Here is a 19,306-nt window from a genome sequence, read left to right as displayed (position 1 = left end):
CCAGAAGTCAAAATGTTTTATATTAGTATGTAATTGGCTTATTATTTTAAATAAATGAATACATATTTTACATGTTTCTCTGTTTTAATTTCTAATATGGCAAATATTAGTTGATAATCCACATAGACTCAAACATAAACTTTGTGTCTGCAAAATATTTTTAAGAGTTTAAAGATATCCTGAGACCAAATGTTTGAGTACTTAAAAACGTTCAAGTTCATAAATTCCTTCTTAAAAATTGTGTCACAGCTACATTTTATATCTCAAGCACTTAGAGCATTGAAGATCTTCTGCTATTATTTGTGAATGAGTGAATGGCTAACTGAAATGAAGTTATTTCAGTGTTTTTTGCACCATGTAATTAGTCTCTATTTAGAAAATACACAAAGATTATTTAGAATAATCTCTATTTGGAATATTTTGTCTCCTTATATACTGGTCACCATGTGAATTCCTCAAGGGCAAGAACTGTCTTTTGTATCAACTATGTCTAAAAAAAGTGTCTGCCATATTATAGTGAAAAAATGAATGAATACATTCCTCGATTTTTGTGTAAGTATGTCAGGAAATAATTCTCCACAATCACTCAAAATCTATTTTATTTTAAATGGTGGGTACTTAAAAGATGATATTCCATTAAGAAAGCTCTTTCACTCCATCTCTTTCTCCCTCACTCCACCTCTTTCTAAAATAATTGTTTTTAAAAAAGAATGCTCTTTTGTAAGAGAAAACAAGTTGCATCAAAGAGACCTCTGGCCTGTGGACCTGAGCTATCCACAGCTGAGGCTGCAGTGCTCTGAGGACAGGCGCAGGGCACCACTTAGAAAGAGTGGGCCCTCTGGGGATGGGAGCACGTGGGCCGCTGCGGTGAAGATTGATCTTACACCAAGTTTCCAGAAGTCTAAGGAAGAAGTAGGGTGAACAAATGGACTTCTACTCTCTGGAACAGAGTAGGCACCCAAAAATATGTCTGGAATGAAAAATACTACAGAGGAGCCTAATTTTTATGATGGCCAGTTACCGACTTAAAAGGTATTTGACATCTAAAGAAGTGGTAAGCTTCATCTTAAAAGGCCAGTGACCAGAAAACGTCCAGCGATTGCTTGTAAATGTCAAAGCTGAAGGTATGGTTCCCAGAGAATTACAATTAAATCAATATTTTGTTCAAACCTTCATGTTCAATCATCAAGATGATGTCTAAGCCAAGTACCTAACAAATGGCTTTTTAATCAGTTTCTTTCAAAACACTACTTTTTCTTATACTTTACAAAAATGTGTAGGGAACAGTATTAAGTAACTTATTCTATTAGTGAAGATTTCTATTTTTCTAACCTAATATTATATTTGCAGCTTACTACCTATTAGAAACTTAGAGGTCAGAGGTTTTCACATCCACCTGTAAATGGTGTTACTCAGAGGAACTACCCTAGATGTCAGTTTTAAGCCCACAGCATATGGGGTAAGGCTTCAGAACTGATGAATCACATAGTAGTGCCACACATGCTGGGTTCTGAGGCCGGTGATGAGACTATAAAGGGGGAAAACACATGGTCTCAATCTGGAAGCATCTCAGTCTCTAGTAGTTCAACCATTTAAAATAACTCTAAAATTACCAGATCCATGGCTTTTGTGAAAAGATTACACACATTTTCTAGACATAACCTGTTACCCTAAAAGTGAAGTTTGAGCTGAATTTTTATGTATATGGAATCATATTTTCAGGAACTAAAGGAGCTTGCTATTTAATAATACCACTTTACAATCATTTGTAAAGGAATTGACTGTCATGCCCCCATTTGTTTTACATGGATGTAGACTACTTTACACAGAGAGACACTTCCCATTCACAGGGAATGTGTTCCAGATGGCTCTGAATCACATAAGTATGTTTACAATGATGAACAAAAAGAAGCATTATTCCTGAAACAAACTTCTGTCACTAAGGTCCACATTTTTCTACAAAATTCTCCCCTTGTCAATGCTTTTCACAATCCTTCTAGCTAAGTAAATAATAATGTGATGCTCTCTTAGAAGCTAATACTTTTAATGAATTCTCCAACTACCTGCTAGATCTGAATGTCTCTAGACCAGAATTTTTTAAATCGTTCCCTTCTGAAATGAGTTTGGGACCTTAGCTCAGAAGGTCTCTGACAGGCAGCAACAGTGAACCAAAATAGCCAAGCATCCCAATGTGGTACTGGATTAGATGTACTTACAGTTAAACACACCTCCAAAATAAATCAAAGGAGTTATTTTTAAGATTTTATTTATTTATTTTTACAGAGAAGGGAAGGGAGAAAGAGAGGGAGAGAAACATCAATGTGAGAGAAAAAACACTGATCAATTAGTTGCCTCTCACCCACCCAAATAGGACTGACCCCACAACTGAGGCTTATGCCCTGACCTGGAATCAAACCAGAGACCTTCCACTTTGTGGGACAACGTCCAACAAACTGAGCCACACCAGTCAAGGCTCAAATGAGATTTTTTAAAAACTGTTCACATAAACATTCAAGAAACAGGAGGCAGACTGTTACTTCAATATAGGCAAGGAGGACATTTAATAAAGACTTTACCATTTGAGGTTCCTCAATACTTATCTGTAATCCTTGCTCTGATTGCACTTGAGATGTTTTGTGCCAGTACATTTTTCCCATTAAAGAAATATCCTTGAAGAAAAAAACACAATTAAAATAATGTCAATTTTAAATGTCACTGATGCATATTATTCAATGTAGCAAAATGCTAATCATCATAAGTCAGTAAATTAGTACTATATATAAGAGAAATACATGTGAGTCAATGTTATACATAAAATGAGAAATGCAGAAGAAAAGACAATAAAAATGTTACCTATTATTCCAATTTTATGGCTTTTTAAATCATTGATCTCTATAAATATATTATCCGACTGAATAAGACAATTAGATATTAAATTAGATACTTTAAAACACCGCTATTAAATGGCTACATAAAAAAGATAAAATCAAAACCAAAATTTAATCTAACCAAGAGCAAGAAAGGATATGAATATACATAAGATTTTAATAGGTATAACTGTTAGTGTCATTCTTATCATAACTAATGCTAAGTTCTACGATATACTCTCTACTCAGTGGAATTAGTAAACAGCACACCACAACATCTAACAATGGATAGGAATAAAAAGACCCAGCTTCTGCCCAAACTGTAAAGTTAGACCAGCCATCAATAGGCAAATTATTTTGCTAACCTTCACCTCAGTTTTATCATTGTTAAACTGGATATTTGCATATATGACTCTTAAAGGACTCTTTCTTATCTAGTCTTTTAATAATGTCAAATGTCAATAGTAATATATGAACATGCACTGTGCTTTAAAACTCTGCTTCTCTACCTTTTCTTCGCTTCATTAAAAATATGCAACTGAGGCTACTAGCTTCTACTCTACCTTGTCATAAATAGCTATAAAATTGGACAAAATACAAAAACAACCCTTTTTGGATTGTACAACAGCATTGCAAGGCTATGATGACTAAGAGGTTGCAAAAAATGACTAGGATGACTATGATGGTTGCAAAAAGGAATTAGGAGACAAATTACCCCAGATTTCTGTCTTACACAATTTCCAGACCATAACACAATGAAGTGGAAACCACATAGGGCCCAGGGGTCCTACTGAGTTGAAGAGACAGAAATTAAAGCAAGAAGAAGACAAAAGGGTAGAACTTGCTAAGCACAGTATGGAAAGAAGGGAGCCGCACACAGAAAGAGGCTCCAAAAACCTGCAGAAACCCTCAAACGGTCCTTGACTCTGGCTGGACACCAATCTGCTCACAGGGAAACCTGTGAGACCCGGCAAACAAAAACTGCCAAAGAGGGGAGGGTGGTGGGGACAATTACCAAAGAGCTGTAAACCGTAATTCCCAGAGCTCACACAAGCTGGGAATCAATCAGTTCTCCCACCAGACATACAGAGAATATGACACATCATAAACCTCAGAAGGATTGTACATTAGTAGTAGTGCTAAATTAGCCCTGAAGTAATGTTTTTGGACTTTAACATCATTTTAAGTAATATTTCGAAAGATCAGGGTGATCTTCAAGAAGCTTAACTGCCTATCAGTTTAATCTCAAATATGTTTTAATGAAGACAAAGTCCAAAGCTCTTCAATGTAAAATTCACAATGTTCATCACCCAATCAAAAGTTACCAATTACAGAAAAATCATATATATGTGATATATAACCAGGAGAAAAACCCATAGGAAAAAACCCAGATATGACAGAGATGTTGAAATTAACAGATACAGATCTTGAAACTCATAATATAAATACTGTAAGTGTTCAAAGAGATAAATATAATGAGGAGGAAATGTAAGTTATAAAATCGAATCAAATGGAACATCTACAAAAATGTATATTATCTAAAATAAAAGTTTCACTGGGTGGCATTAATAGCAGAAATGACAATGCAGATGAAAATATCAGTTAATTAAAGACACAGCAATAAAAACCATGCAAAATGAATTACAGAGAGATATTAAAAAATGAAACAAAATGAATAAATATTCAATATATCATATTTAATTGGAGTTCCAGAAAGGGGATGTGGAGAAAGAAAATATCTGTGCAAAAAATGGCCAAAGTTTTCTAAATTTGATGACAACCAATGCAAAAAGTTCCCTGAACTCCAAGCAGAATCACACAAAGAACATTGGGCCAAGAATCTTAAAATCAAAATGTGAAAACTAGTAATGAATTAAAAACCTTATAAGCATTCAGAGAAACATTAAGTACAAATAAACAATGAATTACCAGTAACTAATTACCACAAATTAATGCTGCAGACTTGTCAGAACTATACAAGCCAGAAGATAGGAAGTAACTTATTAGAAAGAAAACAACTGTCCACGTGTAATTCTATGGCCAGCAAAATAGCCTTCAAAACCAAAGGTGAAATATTTTTTCAGCAAACAAAAGGGAAAAAAATTCATCATCATCAAACCTGCATTACAAGAAATATTAAAGGAAATTCTTCAAGCAGAACAAAAATGATATCAGATTAAGATTTGAATGTTCACAATAAAAACAAATAGTAAAATGATAAAAATGTGGGTAAATAAAAGACATTTTTCCCTTTTTCATTATTCCTTTAAAATATAATTGATTAAGTGTGGTGATTCTTGGGGTGGGGGTATTGAGGAGACTAAATGGTAACAGGAAAAAATAAAATAAAGATTTTACAAAAATAAAGACAACAGAGAAAAATAAAAAATAAGCTATAAGAAAGTGTTTAAATAAAATAATAATGTATTGTAAGATTTATAGCATACATCATGTGAGGTATGTATTAATGATAGTACAATGATGGAAAAAGGGAAAAAGTTATACTGCCATAAGATTCTTATACTATATGTGAAATGGTATATTATTTATTGGGATAAGTTAAATATATATAGATGTATACGTATATGTGTGGGTATGCTATATGATATTCTATATGTGTGTGTGTGTATATATATATCAAACCATATAACAGCCACTAAAACAAACAAAGAGGTAAATAAGCAAATCATATGGAATGGCATAAAATACTTTAAAAATCTAATCAAAAGATGTCAAGTAAACAGGAAAAAAAGCAAAGAACAAAGTGACAAATGGAAACCAAATAACAATATCAATAAATCTAAACCCAACCATATCAGTAATTACATGTAAATGGCTCTTAACATTTTAAAGACAGATTGTTACATTGCAGAAAAAGACATCTTACTAGGTGATCACTGTAGGAGACCTACTTTAAGTATAAGGACATAAATAGGTTAAAGTATTGTAAAAGGCTGAACTAAGATTTAACATGCAAACACTAATCATACAAAGAAAAACTAGAGTGGCTATTAATAGATTAGACAGGGTTGGCCTCAAAACAAGAAATATTAGCAGGAGAAAGAGAGTTATTTCATAATAATAAAAGAGTCAAGATCCTCAAAAGACATAGAAATATACATTAATGACAAAACTTCAAAAGACATAAAACAAAAACTAAAAGAACCAAAAACAGAAATAGAAAATTTTACTATTATAGTTGGAAATTTCAAACCAAGACTATATTCAGCTCCAGAGATGTCACTTTTGATAAATATACTAGCTAGACAGTTAATGTGGGATAGGAAAGCCTGCAAAATATTCTTTACACATTTTATGTTAAAATGTACATCATTAAAGCATAAAAGGGTGACAATAATGAATGCCAAATTCAGAATATTATTCACATCTGAGGACAGAGAAAATTATTGGAAAGAAGTACAAAGGGGGTCTCTACTTGCAATTTTCTATTTATTTAAATATTCTGAGGTGAACATCATGAAATATTAAATGTTTAAGAATTTGAGTGATAAGTACTTTTTCTACAGTTGAAATATTTCATAATAAAAACACTTTAAATTTCTCAACATACTTTATGTGGGTAACATAACAATGTCAAAGATGAATAAAAATATTTTTTAAAACTGTATAGTTTACCTCACTTATAAACACATATTGCCAAAATCTCAATGAAAATATTTGCAAATGAAGTTAATCAGCATATTTATAAATAATACATCTTTTTTAAAGTACAGCTTACATTCAATATTATTTTGGTTAGTTGCAGGTGTAGAGCATAGTGGTTAGATAAACATATATTTTACAAAGTGTTTCCCCTAATAGTCCCAGTACTCACACAGCACCATACATAGTTATTACAACGTCACTGACTGCATTCCCTATGCTGTACAGAAACAATACATCTTGACTGAGGAAACTTTTCTCAAAACTGCATGGATAATTCCTTGTAAGTTTATGAACATAACAGATTAACATGGAAATTTATATGATCATCTCAATAACTGCTAAGGAAAATAAATAAAATTCAACTCCTATTTCTGAGTAAAAGTAGAAAGAGAAGAAAACTTAATCCCACAAAAGATATTTTCAGATTCCTGCACCAAACACTAATTCATAATAAAGCATTACACAGCTCAGACCCAATGCAACAAGAAAATAGTAAGTGATAAAAATACTGTAACAGAAAGGACAAAAGTGTCACTATTAACAGATTATGGGACCACATATTTGTGGGGGGAAAAGAATATCAATTGAAAAGTTATCAGACCAAAATAGAGGTACTAAGCATATTTAATAAGTCAACAAATAAAATTTCAGATCAGCAAAGATCCCATTCCTACTGAGCTTCTAATATAAGCAACCAAATGAATGAATCTCAAAAGCAGGTTAAACAGAAAGGCCAGGTTAAAATAGCATCAGAATAGCCAAAAAATACTCTCCTAACCATCCTTTAAAATAAGTATAAAAACAAAAACATATGGAAACTTAAAGTATTTGCCTAGTAAGTCCAGTGCCTGCACTTCTTCAAGGACAGGTTCTACTCATTTTCTTTTCTGTGGATGGACCATACAGTTTATTTCCATGCCTCATAATTTAATGTTGAAAGGCTTATATCAACCCAGGGCGCACTTATTAAATAAGGATTAATGAATTTCAGAAGGAACAGTGAAGATTTTGGTGTTTTAATTTCCCCTCCTCCCATATTCTGCTCTCCAGCTAAACAGCAGCCTTGAAAAAATGACAGTAAAATAAATATTTCAATGATTTTCAGCCATGTGAATGTGTAGGCTGAATGTCTGGGGTTGACCTCAATCTGTTAATAGTTACGCTGTTAAAAGTACCTAAGGGCCCTCATCTGGGCTGATGCTATCTGTGGTAAAGCTCCAAGACATTACCCTGTTTGGAGCCAATGTTGTGGCTGGATCCTAACTTTCATTCTTGTTATGACTGCAGGATGCACCTCAAAAACAATCATTAGGGAACTTTGAAAAGGCAAGGTTTATTACTTGCAAGTCTAGATGGTACACGCATGCCCAGGGACACACAATACGCTCACAGGTGGAGGGGGGGGGGGGAGAGGGAGAGAGGGAGAGAGGGAGAGTGTGCAAGAGCGCATAATCCTGGGGTTTTGCTTTTATTGGGGTTGAGAGTGGGTGCCCAGGGTTCCAGGGATTTCCTCTTTATTGGAGAGTAAGAGCAGAAACTAATGTGTGGAAAGGCAGTCAAATGGTTAATTATGTAAGTCTACCAGAGCGTTCCAAAAAGGGGAACTTCATGGGTGTGGCAGCCTAACTCTTTATCTAGTTTGTAACTGGCAGTGTTTATTCAAGATAGGTATCCTTGAAGCAAATGTCCCGGCCATCCAAAGCTTAATGTCAAGCACTTACATTACAATCAAGAAAGCTAATTGTCAGGTGCTTACACTACATTGATGTACATTCCAAAGGTTGTGCATGTGCTCAGAAAACACAGAAGACCTAAGTTTTCACCTCTGGTTGACCATGAGGCTCTAGGCAAGCTGAAAGTGAGGGCTGACAAACAGTTGTAAACTGTCTGCCTGAGCATTGGAGGAGTGTTCCAACACACACACACCCCTACCTCTCAACAAAAGCTGAAAGACATTGGTTCCAGGCACTCAAGGAAATCTACATTTAATCATGACCCAACCACTAAGCTAACCAAGCAAAGAGTTCAGTGGCCACACACAACAAAGAGAATATAGACTTTAAAACATTAGTTAAGGCCATTCACTACATTTTTTAAATGAAATGTTAAGAACAAGAACAGCAAAAATAACAGTAACAAAACCTGGGGCAAAAGGAGACTCTGATTTCTGCAATTATCAAAATATTATTTTAATTATCCAGTTTATAAATAAATATAAGATATGCAAAACAAACTAGAAAGTATGGCTCAACACAGGAAATGACCATCAATAAAAACCATCCTTGAGGAAACCCAGATGCTGGGTTCACTGACAAAGATTTTAAGTCACCTATTTTGCAAAAGCAGAAAGAGATGTTAAAAACCAAGACTAAGGCACTAAATAAAGGTATGATAAAAACTCTCACCAAATATACATCAATAACTAAAAGAAATTAGAAAAACTAACAAATTTTGAAACTGAAAAGTACATTACTAAAATGAAAAATTCTATAGAGGTGCTTAGCAGCAAATTTGAGCAGACTTCGAAGAAAGAATCAGTGAATTTTAAGGTAGGTCCATTGATATTATTCAGTCTGAGGACTCAAAAGAAAAAAGAATAGAGAAAATTGAACAGAGCTATGGGATACCATCAAGCACAACAAAAGTCTAAGAAGAAGAGAGAAGTACAGAAAAGCTACGGGAAAAAAATAATGGCAGAAAACTCCCCAAAGTTGATGGAACACATTAATTTACATATCCAAAAAGCTACACAAACTGTAACAAAACTGTCAAGCTATTGAAAGGTAAAGATAAATAGAGAACCTTGAAAGCAGAAAGAGAAAAGTAACTCACCACACACAAGAGATCCTCAAAAAAATTAACTGATTTCTCATCAGAAACCATGGAGGCCAGAGGGCAGTGAGATGACAAATTCAGAGTGCTAAAGGAAAAAACATCAACCAAGAAGTGTAAATCCAACAAAACTATCCTTCAAAAATAAAGGAAGAATTAAGACAATCTGAGATAAACAAAATTGAGTGAGTTTGTCACTAGCACAATTGCCCTACGTGAAATATTAAAGTGAGTCCTTCAGGCTGAAATGAAAGGACACAAGATATAATGCAAATACACATGAAAAACAAAGGACAAATGTAAAAGTAACTAGATTGGTAAATGTAAATAAATATATAAATAAAAATTTTGAATATAATCTTTTTCTCATTTTAGATAGCTTATTAGTTTGAACACCATCCCAATATGCCAAGGTTGCAGGTTCAAGCTCTGATCAGAGCACATATAGGAATCAACCAATAAATGCATAAATAAATGGGACAACAAATTGATCTCTTTCTCTCCTTTCCTCTCTCTCTCTCTCTCTAAAATCCATTAAAAATGCAAAAAGCAGTAATTATAAATGTGTTGATAGACACATAATGGCTAAACATATAATTTATGACAACAGCATCACAAAAAGAAGGGGAACAGAAATTTAAAATAACAAAATTTTTCTATATTATTTAAATTAAGTTGGTATAATCTGAACTAGATTCTCATTAATTAGGATATTAATTATAATCCCAAAGGTAACCACCAAGAAATTAAGTGAAATATATACAGTGAAATAAATAAGGGAATCAGTATGGACAAAAAGAAACCTACAGGTTTTCATGCTTTTTATTAAATATTTCAGCAAGCCATACCATTGGTACTGAAGAAGATGCCACTAAAGCGGAACAGAAATTCCATAGTGAAAGCTTTCTGGCACCAGGAAATGAGACTCAGAGCTGGGCAAGTAACCTACCCAACAGACAGGGCTCTGGGAAAAAGTACAGGGTAAAAGGTGTGAGCATATTCAGTTCATTAATAAAGAGAAAGGGCAACTGAAGGCCTGTGAAAAATCACTGCAGTACCTCAACATACTAAAGGCAATTTATGACAAATCCACCGCTAACATCATAATTAATAGGGAAAAACTAAAGGCATTTCCTTTAACATCAAGAACAAGATAGGGATGTCCACTTTCACTATACTTTTTCAATATAGAACTGAAAGTCCTAGCCACAGCAATCAGACAAACAGAAAAACTAAAAGGCATCGATATTGGAAAGGAAGAAGTAAAACTTACTATTTGCAGATGACATGGTACTGTGTATAGGAAACCCTAAAGATTAAAAAGAAACTACTAAAACTGAAAAATAAATTCAGTTAAATAGCAGGATACAAAATAAATTTTATATACTAGTAATGAACTATCAGAAAGGGAAACTACATTTAAAATTGCATGAAAAAATAAAATAAAATACCTAAAAGTAAATTTAACCATGGAGGTGAAAGACCTATACTCAGAAAATTATAAAACACTGAAGAAAGAATCTGAAGAAGAAACAAATAAATGGAAGAATATACCATGCTCATAGACAGGAAAATCTAACATCATTAAAATACCCATACTACACAAAGCAACCTATAGATTCAATGCAATCCCTATCAAAATACAAATGATATATTTCACAGAACTAGAACAAATAATCCAAAAATTTGTATGGAACCATAAAAGAGCCTGAATACAACAATTGTGAAGAACAACAAAGTTGAAGGTATCACACTATCTGATATGAAACTATATACTACAAGTCTACAGTAATCAAAACAGCATGATACTGCCATAAAAACAGACACACAGGTAAATGGAACAAAGTAGAGAGCCCAGAAATAAATCCATGTCTATTTGCTCAATTAATATATGACAAATGAGGCAAGAAATACAATGGGGTAAAGATAGTCTATTCAATAAATGGTGTTGGGAAAATTAGGTACATGCAAAAAAATAAACTAAACCAGCTTCTTACACCATTTATAAAAATAAACTCAAATTAAAGACTTAAGTATAAGACTCGAAACCATAAAACTCCTAGAAGAAAAAAAAGGCAGTAAAATCTTTGACATTTGTCCAGTGATAGTTTTAATTGCTTTTAGAGAGAAAGAGAAGAAGGGAGAGAGAGAAACATTGATTTTGTTGTCCCACTTATTATTCATTCATTGGTTGATTCTTGTATGTGCCCTGACTGGGGATCAAACCTGCAATCTTGGCCAGACGATACTCTAACCAAGTGAGCTACCTGGACAGGGCTATTTTTTCTAGCTTATATCCTTGGGCAAGAGAACCAAAAGAAAAACAAATGGGACTACATCAAACTAAAAAGTTTTTGTCAGCAACGGAAACTATCAACAAAACAAAAAGACAACCCACTATATGGGAGACCACAGTCACCTATGATACATCTAATAAGGGGTTAATGTCTAAAATTAACTAGAAACCCAGACAACTCAACATCAAAAAACCAAACAATCCAATTTAAAAATGGGCATAGGACCTGTGTAGACACCTCTCCAAAGGGACTTACAGATGTCCCAAAGATATATGAAAAGAAGGTTAACATCACTACTCATCAGAGAAGTGCAAAAAACAACCACAATGAGACATCACCTCACACCAGTCAGAATGACTATCACCAATAAATCAACAAGTGTTGGAGAGGATGTGGAGAAAAAGGAACCCTTGTACACTGTTGGTGGGAATGTAGATTGGTGCAGCCACTATGGAAAACACTATGGAGGTTCCTCAAAAATTAAAAATGGATCTGCCTTATAGCCGAGCAATTCCACTTCTGACTATACAGTCAAAGAAACCCAAAACACTAATTCTAAAGACTGTAAGCATAATGCTCTCCAGTTCCATTCATGCTGTTCACAAAGGGTAGGAGCTCCTCTTTTCTTTCTGCTGCATAGAATTCCATTGTGTAAATGTACCATAGTTTTTTGATCCATTCATTTACTGATGGGCACCTAGGTTGCTTCCAACACTTGGCTATTGTAAATTGTGCTGCTATGAACATTGGGGTACATAGGTTCTTTTGGATTGGTGTTTCAGAGTTCTTAGGATATAATCCTAGCAGTGGAATTGCTGGGTCAAAAGGCAGATCCATTTTTAGTTTTCTGAGAAAATTCCATACTGTTTTCCATAGTGGTTGTACCAGTCTGCAGTCCCACCAACAGCGCACTAGGGATCCCTTTTCTCCTCAACCTCTCCAACACTTGTTGTTTGTTGCTTTGTTTATGATGGCCATTCCGACCAGTGTGAAGTGCATCTCATTGTCATTTTAATTTGCATCTCTCTGATAGCTAGCGATACTGAGCACCTTTTCATGTGTCTCTGGGCCATCTGTATGTCCTCCTTAGAAAAGTGTCTGTTCAAGTCCTTTACCCGTTTTTTAATTGGGTTGCTTGTCTTCTTAGAGTGGAGTCGTGTTAAGTTCCTTATATATTTTAGAGATTAAACTCTTGTCTGCGGTATCATTGGCAAATATGTCTTCCCACATGGTTGGTTCTCTTTTTATTTTAATATTGTTTTCTTTATCTGTGCAGAAGCTTTTTATTTTGATGAGATCCCATTTGTTTATTCTTTCCTTTATGTCCCTTGCTCTAGGGGACATGTCAGTAAAAATGTTGCTGTGTGAAATACCTGAGAGTTTCCTGAAAATACCATATGATCTCACCTTTAACAGGAACCTAAACAAAACAAACAAAAAGCAAAACATAACCAAAGACACTGAAATAGAGAACAGGCTGACAGTGACCAGAGGAGAGAGGGGAGGGAATTTCAGGAGAAAAGGGGAAGGGTTTGTAGGAACAAGTATAAAGGACACATGGACAAAAACTGGGGGGGGGGGGGGGGGAATGGGAGGGAGGTGGGAAGGGCTGGGGTGGGCTGGGCTGGGATGAGAGTAAAAGACAGAAAATACTACTTGAACAACAATTAAAATTTAAAAAATTAATATAAGCACCTCTTTGTTCACTGCAGTGTTATTTACAATAGCCAAGCTATGGAAACAACCCAAGTGCCCATTAATAGATAAGTAAATTTAAAAAGCAGTGGTACATTTATACAATGGAATATTACTTGGCCATAAAAAAGAATGAAATTTTACCATTTGCCACAGCATGGATAGACTTAAAGGGTATTACACTAAGTGAAATAAGTCTGACAGAGAAAGGCAAATACCATATGATTTCACTTATATGTGGAATCTAAATAGAAAAAAAAACAGAAAAAAGGAACAGGTTCATAGGTACAGAGAATAAACTAATGAATGTCAGAATGGAGGAAATTGGGGGTGAAGGGATTAAGAAGTACAAATTAATAATTACAAAATAGTGGTGGGGATATTAAGTGCAGCATAGAGAATGTACTTAATAGTATTGTAATAACTATATATGGGGCCAGGTGGGTACTTGAAATATTTGGGGGGCCGTGTTATAAAGTATATGATTGTCTAACACAATGTGTACCTTAAACTACTATAAAATATTAAATATAAACTGTAATTGACAAATATAATTAAAATAAAGTCAACACTGTCTCCCCTTTGATAGCATCAGATCCCACAGGTTAAGGGCTCAGTCCTATAAAACTGTCCTCCAACAACAAAAGACACAATTAACAGGTTCAGGTTACCACCAGTGCTTCTGACTTATCCACATAGACTGGAGTTTGACATGACACTTCCTTGGGTTTAATTAATGTGCTAGATCAACTCACAGAACTCAGAGAAACATTTTATTTACTGGATCATCAGTTTATTATAAAAGGATATAAGTCAGGAACAGCCAGATGGAAGCGATGCATAGGGTAAGATATGTGGGAAGAGGTGAGGTGCTTCCATCCCCTCTTTGTGTGTCTTTTTCTTTCTTTACTCATGTGCTCACCAACCCAGAAGCTCTCAGAACTTGTCCTTTTGGGTTTTTATGGAAGTTTCATTACATAGTTATAATTAATTATATCATTGGCCATTCTTGGTTGACCTCAGTCTCCGTGGGATAGGAAGTATTAAGGGATGAGACTGAAAGTTCCAACTCTATGATCACATAGTTGGTTTCCCCAGTAACAAGCCCCCAGCCTTAGATTACCCAGGGACTTTTTTCTTTTTTAAAAATGTTTTAAATATATTTTATTGATTATGCTATTACAGTTGTCCTTATTTTACCCCTTTACCCCCCTGTACCTGGTACCCCCATTCACTCTAGCAATCCCCCCTTAGTTCATGTCTATGTGTCATGCATGTAAGTTCTTCAGCTTCTCCATTTCCTATGCTATTCTTAACATCCCCGTCTATTTTGTACCTACAATTTATGCTTCTAAGTCCCTGCACCATTTCCCTCATTCTCCCTCTTCTCCCTTCCAGCTGATAATCCTCCAAGTGATCTCCACATCTATGATTCTGCTCCTGTTCTGGTTCTTTGCTTAGTTTGTTTGTGTTTTGAAAGCATATTTTTTTTTGCTTTTTCTCTTATTGTTCAAGTATGGTTGTCTCCTTTAGATTCAGTTGTTGATACCTGTGAATTTGTTGCCACTTCAGTGTTATTTTTGGCCTTCTTTTTCTTAGATAAGGCCATTTAACATTTCATATAATAAGGGCTTGATGATGATGAACACCTTTAGCTTTATCTTGTCCAGGAAGCACTTTACCTGACCTTCAATTCTAAATGATAGCTTTGTTGGACAGAATAATCTTGATTGTAGGTCCTTTGTTTTCATCTCTTTGAATACTTCTTGCCAGTGCCTTCTTGCCTGCAAAGTTTCTTTTGAGAAATCATCTGACAGTCTTATGGGAACTCCTTTGTAGGTAACTTTCTGCTTTTCTCTTGCTGTTTGTAAGATTCTCTCTTTATTTTTAACCCTTGGCATTTTAATTATGATATGTCTTGGTGTGGTCCTCTTTCAGTTCAATTTGTTTGGGACTCTCTGTGCTTGAATGTCTATTTCCTTCCCCAAATTAGGGAAGTTTTCTTCTATTATATTTTCATGCAAGTTTTCAATTTCTTCCTCTTCTCCTTCTGATATCCCTATGATTGAGATGCTGGTACATTTGGAGATGTCCCAGAGACTGTTCAGACTATCCTTATGTTTTTAAAGAATTTTTATTCTTGCTGTTCTGATGAATGCTTTTTTTTATTCCTTATGTTCCATATTATTGATTTATCAGCTTCATCCACTCCACTGTTGTTTCCCTGTAGATTTTTCTTTATTCCACTTAAATGTAAACTTGATTTCTTTCTGGGTCTTTTTTATACTGTTGTCATATTCAGTGGGTTCTTTGAGCACCCTTATCATCAGTGTTTTGAACTCTGCATCTGATAGGTTGGTTATCTCCGTTTCATTTAATTCTTTTTCTGGAGTTTTGTTCTGTTCTTTCATTAGGGCCATATTTCTTTGTCTCCTCAATTTGTCAGCCTCCCTGTGTTTGTTTCTGTATATTAGGAAGAGATGCTTTGATTTCCTATCTTACTACCATGGCCCATTATAGAAGAGTGTACCTATAAATTGTGTGGGGCAAAGCCTTAGATGATCAACGCAGCAGGACATTTCACCAATTTGTGGCTCTGTGTGAGGTGGCTCAGAGAGGAAACAATGCCACTGCCTGGATTCAGAAGGTTTGCCTGGGAAGAAGCTGTCTCCTGGTACTTGTCCCGTTTCCAGTCATTTCACTTTCTCCCTATATTCCACTTGTGCTCTCCCAGTTGTTGCCCTGGTGCTAAATCCCAGAAAGGGTGGGTCTGTGGATGTCCTAAGTCTGTGTGTGCCCTTTAAGAGGAGCCTTCTGAGAATTAGGCAGTTTCTTCCACCATCCCAACCCCCACTGAATTTTACAGCCAGAAGTTATGGGGATTTACCTTCCTGGCACTGGAACCCTGGGTTTCTGGGTGGTCTGGTTTGAGGTTGGAATCCTTTGTTCCCAAAGTATCCCTCCAGATTTTTATCCACCACATATGAATATGGGACCACCATTCCCCCACTTCTCACTCTGTGGCTACACGTCTTTGTGCTACTTTGTGCCTCTCCACACCTCTCCACTTCTCTCTGCATTTCCACTCCTTTTACCTGTTTAGACGAATGTGGCTTCTTTAAATCCTTGGTTGATGGACTTCCAAAAAGTTGAGTTTTCTGACAGTTCTGAAGGATATTTGTTTTGTAGTCTAGTTGTAATTTTTTCTGTAGATGTGCAAGGAGGCAAAGCATGTTTACCTATGCCTCCATCTTGACCAGAGTTTCACCTACCTAGGGAATTTCTAAAAGTTACTTCAACAACTAAAGATACCTTTATAGGTGTCTTCTTATCACTTGGGAATTCTCAAGGATTTCAGCAGCTGTGCAAGGAATGGGATGAAGACCAAATATTAAATGGATACATATAACTTATTATAAATCACAATGCTACAAAAGCCAAAAGCAACTTTTCCCCAGGCCTTGATCATTTTAACAGCACAAGCCAGGCAGTGTGGAACGCTGTCCGGTAGGAGCTCCCTGCAAGCAGGGGCTTTGCTGCATGCACAGCAGAGGGGATCTAGAGCAGCCTTACCATCTCACTTCTCCAAGTGTTGTCCAGTATCCAGTGGCACAGATGTCCAGAGGCTTAGGTCCCGCCCCAGGCCAACTAAATCAAAACCTGCATGTTATGTATGTGCCCATATGATTCACAATGTGGATCCTGAGCAAAAAAAAAATGATGTGAAGCTTCAGTTCTGGCTTCCCGGACTGCTTGTTTATGGGTCTGAGTCAACCCCTATGGGAAGCCTTAGTTTTCTACCAAAAGACTGAGGCCTGCCCTGTTTAATCAGAACTGTACAAATTGTATCATTTCCATAAAACAGACCTAACTGGGAACCTGAGCAGGAACTTTTACTATAAAAGGTGGCCTCCACTTTGTCCCAGCAGAACACAATTTAGGTTTCTACCTGAACCTGTGTCTCCTAGGCTGCTTCTCCTTTTGCTGAAATAAATGCTTATCATTTTTTGGGGGAAAAAAAGGAAATAAATCATCACAGGATAAGGAAAAAAAGATAACACCTTGAAATTTCAAAGGAATAAATTTTAATAAATTGTATCACATGCTCAAAAGATGCAAGGAGATATGAATTCTATGAAAACATACAGAAATCCATGCAGAGTAGACAAAATAAGGTGAAACAACAGCAAGATGAAAATGAAACAAACTGAATAAAACAGGAAGGTTTGAAGGAAAATAAACTGCAAATGATAGTATTAAAACATTAAATATTGAAAAGCAGAATTTTTAATATAATTAGAAAATTAAATCAGAAGGAAGAGGACAAATGATAAGGTCTTCCAAAACATAGAGGAAAATGACCAAAGGAGGGGCAGGGAAGGGAGGCACTGGAAAGATAGTGATAAAATCAAAGAGAGAAAATGCAGACAATATGGGGATAACTGATGTTCCTGAAGACAAATGTAAATGAATTACAAGCAAAAGTTAGCAGCTTGACAGAAAAGATATAACTGATTTAAAAATTAAAAAGTTGTAGGTAGGTTTAAAATTGAGTTTGCACTTTCCTGTTCTGGGGGGAAAAGTCAATGGAAAAAAGTGTTCCTAAACGTATTCCATAAAATATTTAATTATGAATATATAACAGATGTTTGAGTTTGTGCTCAATGCTTGATTTAACCTTAGGAAATTCATTAATTTATAAGTCAAATTTTAAAAAACCCTGTAATCATCTCCATGGTAGTTTCTAATGTGAATCACATGAAAGGCTGTATGATCCTAAGTCGGTTGAGTACACATGCTCTATAGTCAGACTGCCTGGATTCAGATTTTAACTCAGTCACTTTAGGGCAGAACTTGAACAAGTTACTTAATCTCTCTGAGCCTCATTTATTGTGAGGAATAAATGAGATAATACATGAAAACAGAAAATATCTTGTATATAATACAATAAAGAGGGACCCCCCAAAAACTGAAATTATCTTTTGGAGGGCAGACTTCATGTAGTACAGGCTTCCCCTGCTAGGTGAGTGTTCTAGGAACCCATCTGTATCAGTGTACCAGCTGGTGTTATTGTGAGAGGTTGTATTCTGCTTCAGTGATTTTTTTTCCCCAAAAGTCTTTCAACACTGTTGCCCATTCCATGATGTGTGGTTTACAAGCAAACCTGCCCACACCACACTGAGTGTTCAGCAGTTTTTGATAAAAAATGACTTAACCCCCGTGCCCACCTTCCCTATTCACCTGATCTCACCCCTAGAGATGATTTTTTTGTTTCCCTAGAAGAAAAAAAGTCCTCAAAGGGAACCATTTTGCCAATGTGGAAGAGGTGAGACAGAAAACAGCAGAAGCACTCAAAGGCATCAAAATCGATGAGTTCAAAAAGTGTTTTGAACAGTGGGAAAAATGCCTCAATAGGTGCAGTTCATCAAATGGAGAAAGTAGTTTAAAGGTGACTGAAGTTTAAACATGTAAGAATAATTGTAAAAACATGTAATCACAACTTTTAATAAATAAATTCCAGTTTTTGTGGGGTCCCCCGTCATAGTTATTATTATTCACATTATAAAAAGCAAAATAAGACTGCTAGTTGTCACCATCATAATTTGATATATACTGGTAATTCTAGGTATGAAACAAAAATAAAACATACAATTTTAAGAAATGAGTTAAATTACTGTGATTTAAACAGGGTATCACTATATGCTTAGAAACCCCAAAAGAACCTATGGCAAAACTATTAGAAATAAGGATATTTAGACAGGAAATGAATTCACAAAAAAAAACAAATTGAGAACATAAGAAAAGGGAAAAAAATCACAAAAGCAACAAAAAATATAAACTACCAAAGCAGTCCTTTAAGAAATGTGAGGAAAACTAAAGAATTTTATTAAGATGTAAAAATTGCCTTTAATCAGAAATCTTGGATTTGGGACTAAGATGAAAATCAAA

The 19,306-nt window shown here is 35.2% G+C and overlaps 1 protein-coding gene across 1 annotated transcript in view; it reads right to left on the bottom strand.

Moving 5' to 3' along the window:
• The window catches only part of TTC6 (tetratricopeptide repeat domain 6), a 227,119-nt gene that overhangs the window by 136,250 nt on the left and 71,563 nt on the right, over positions 1–19,306 (bottom strand). Inside the window, exon 3 of the mRNA XM_045848545.1 lies at positions 2,577–2,669. Coding sequence (XP_045704501.1) covers positions 2,577–2,669 — 93 coding nt within the window. The remainder of the gene's footprint in view (positions 1–2,576; positions 2,670–19,306) is intronic.

Source organism: Phyllostomus hastatus, unplaced genomic scaffold, assembly GCF_019186645.2.
Source record: "Phyllostomus hastatus isolate PE091 unplaced genomic scaffold, TTU_PhHast_1.1 phas_contig_62, whole genome shotgun sequence".
Classification (NCBI taxonomy): domain Eukaryota; kingdom Metazoa; phylum Chordata; class Mammalia; order Chiroptera; family Phyllostomidae; genus Phyllostomus; species Phyllostomus hastatus.
Note: the sequence above shows the minus strand (reverse complement) of the source record. Positions and strands in the feature narration are given on the sequence as shown.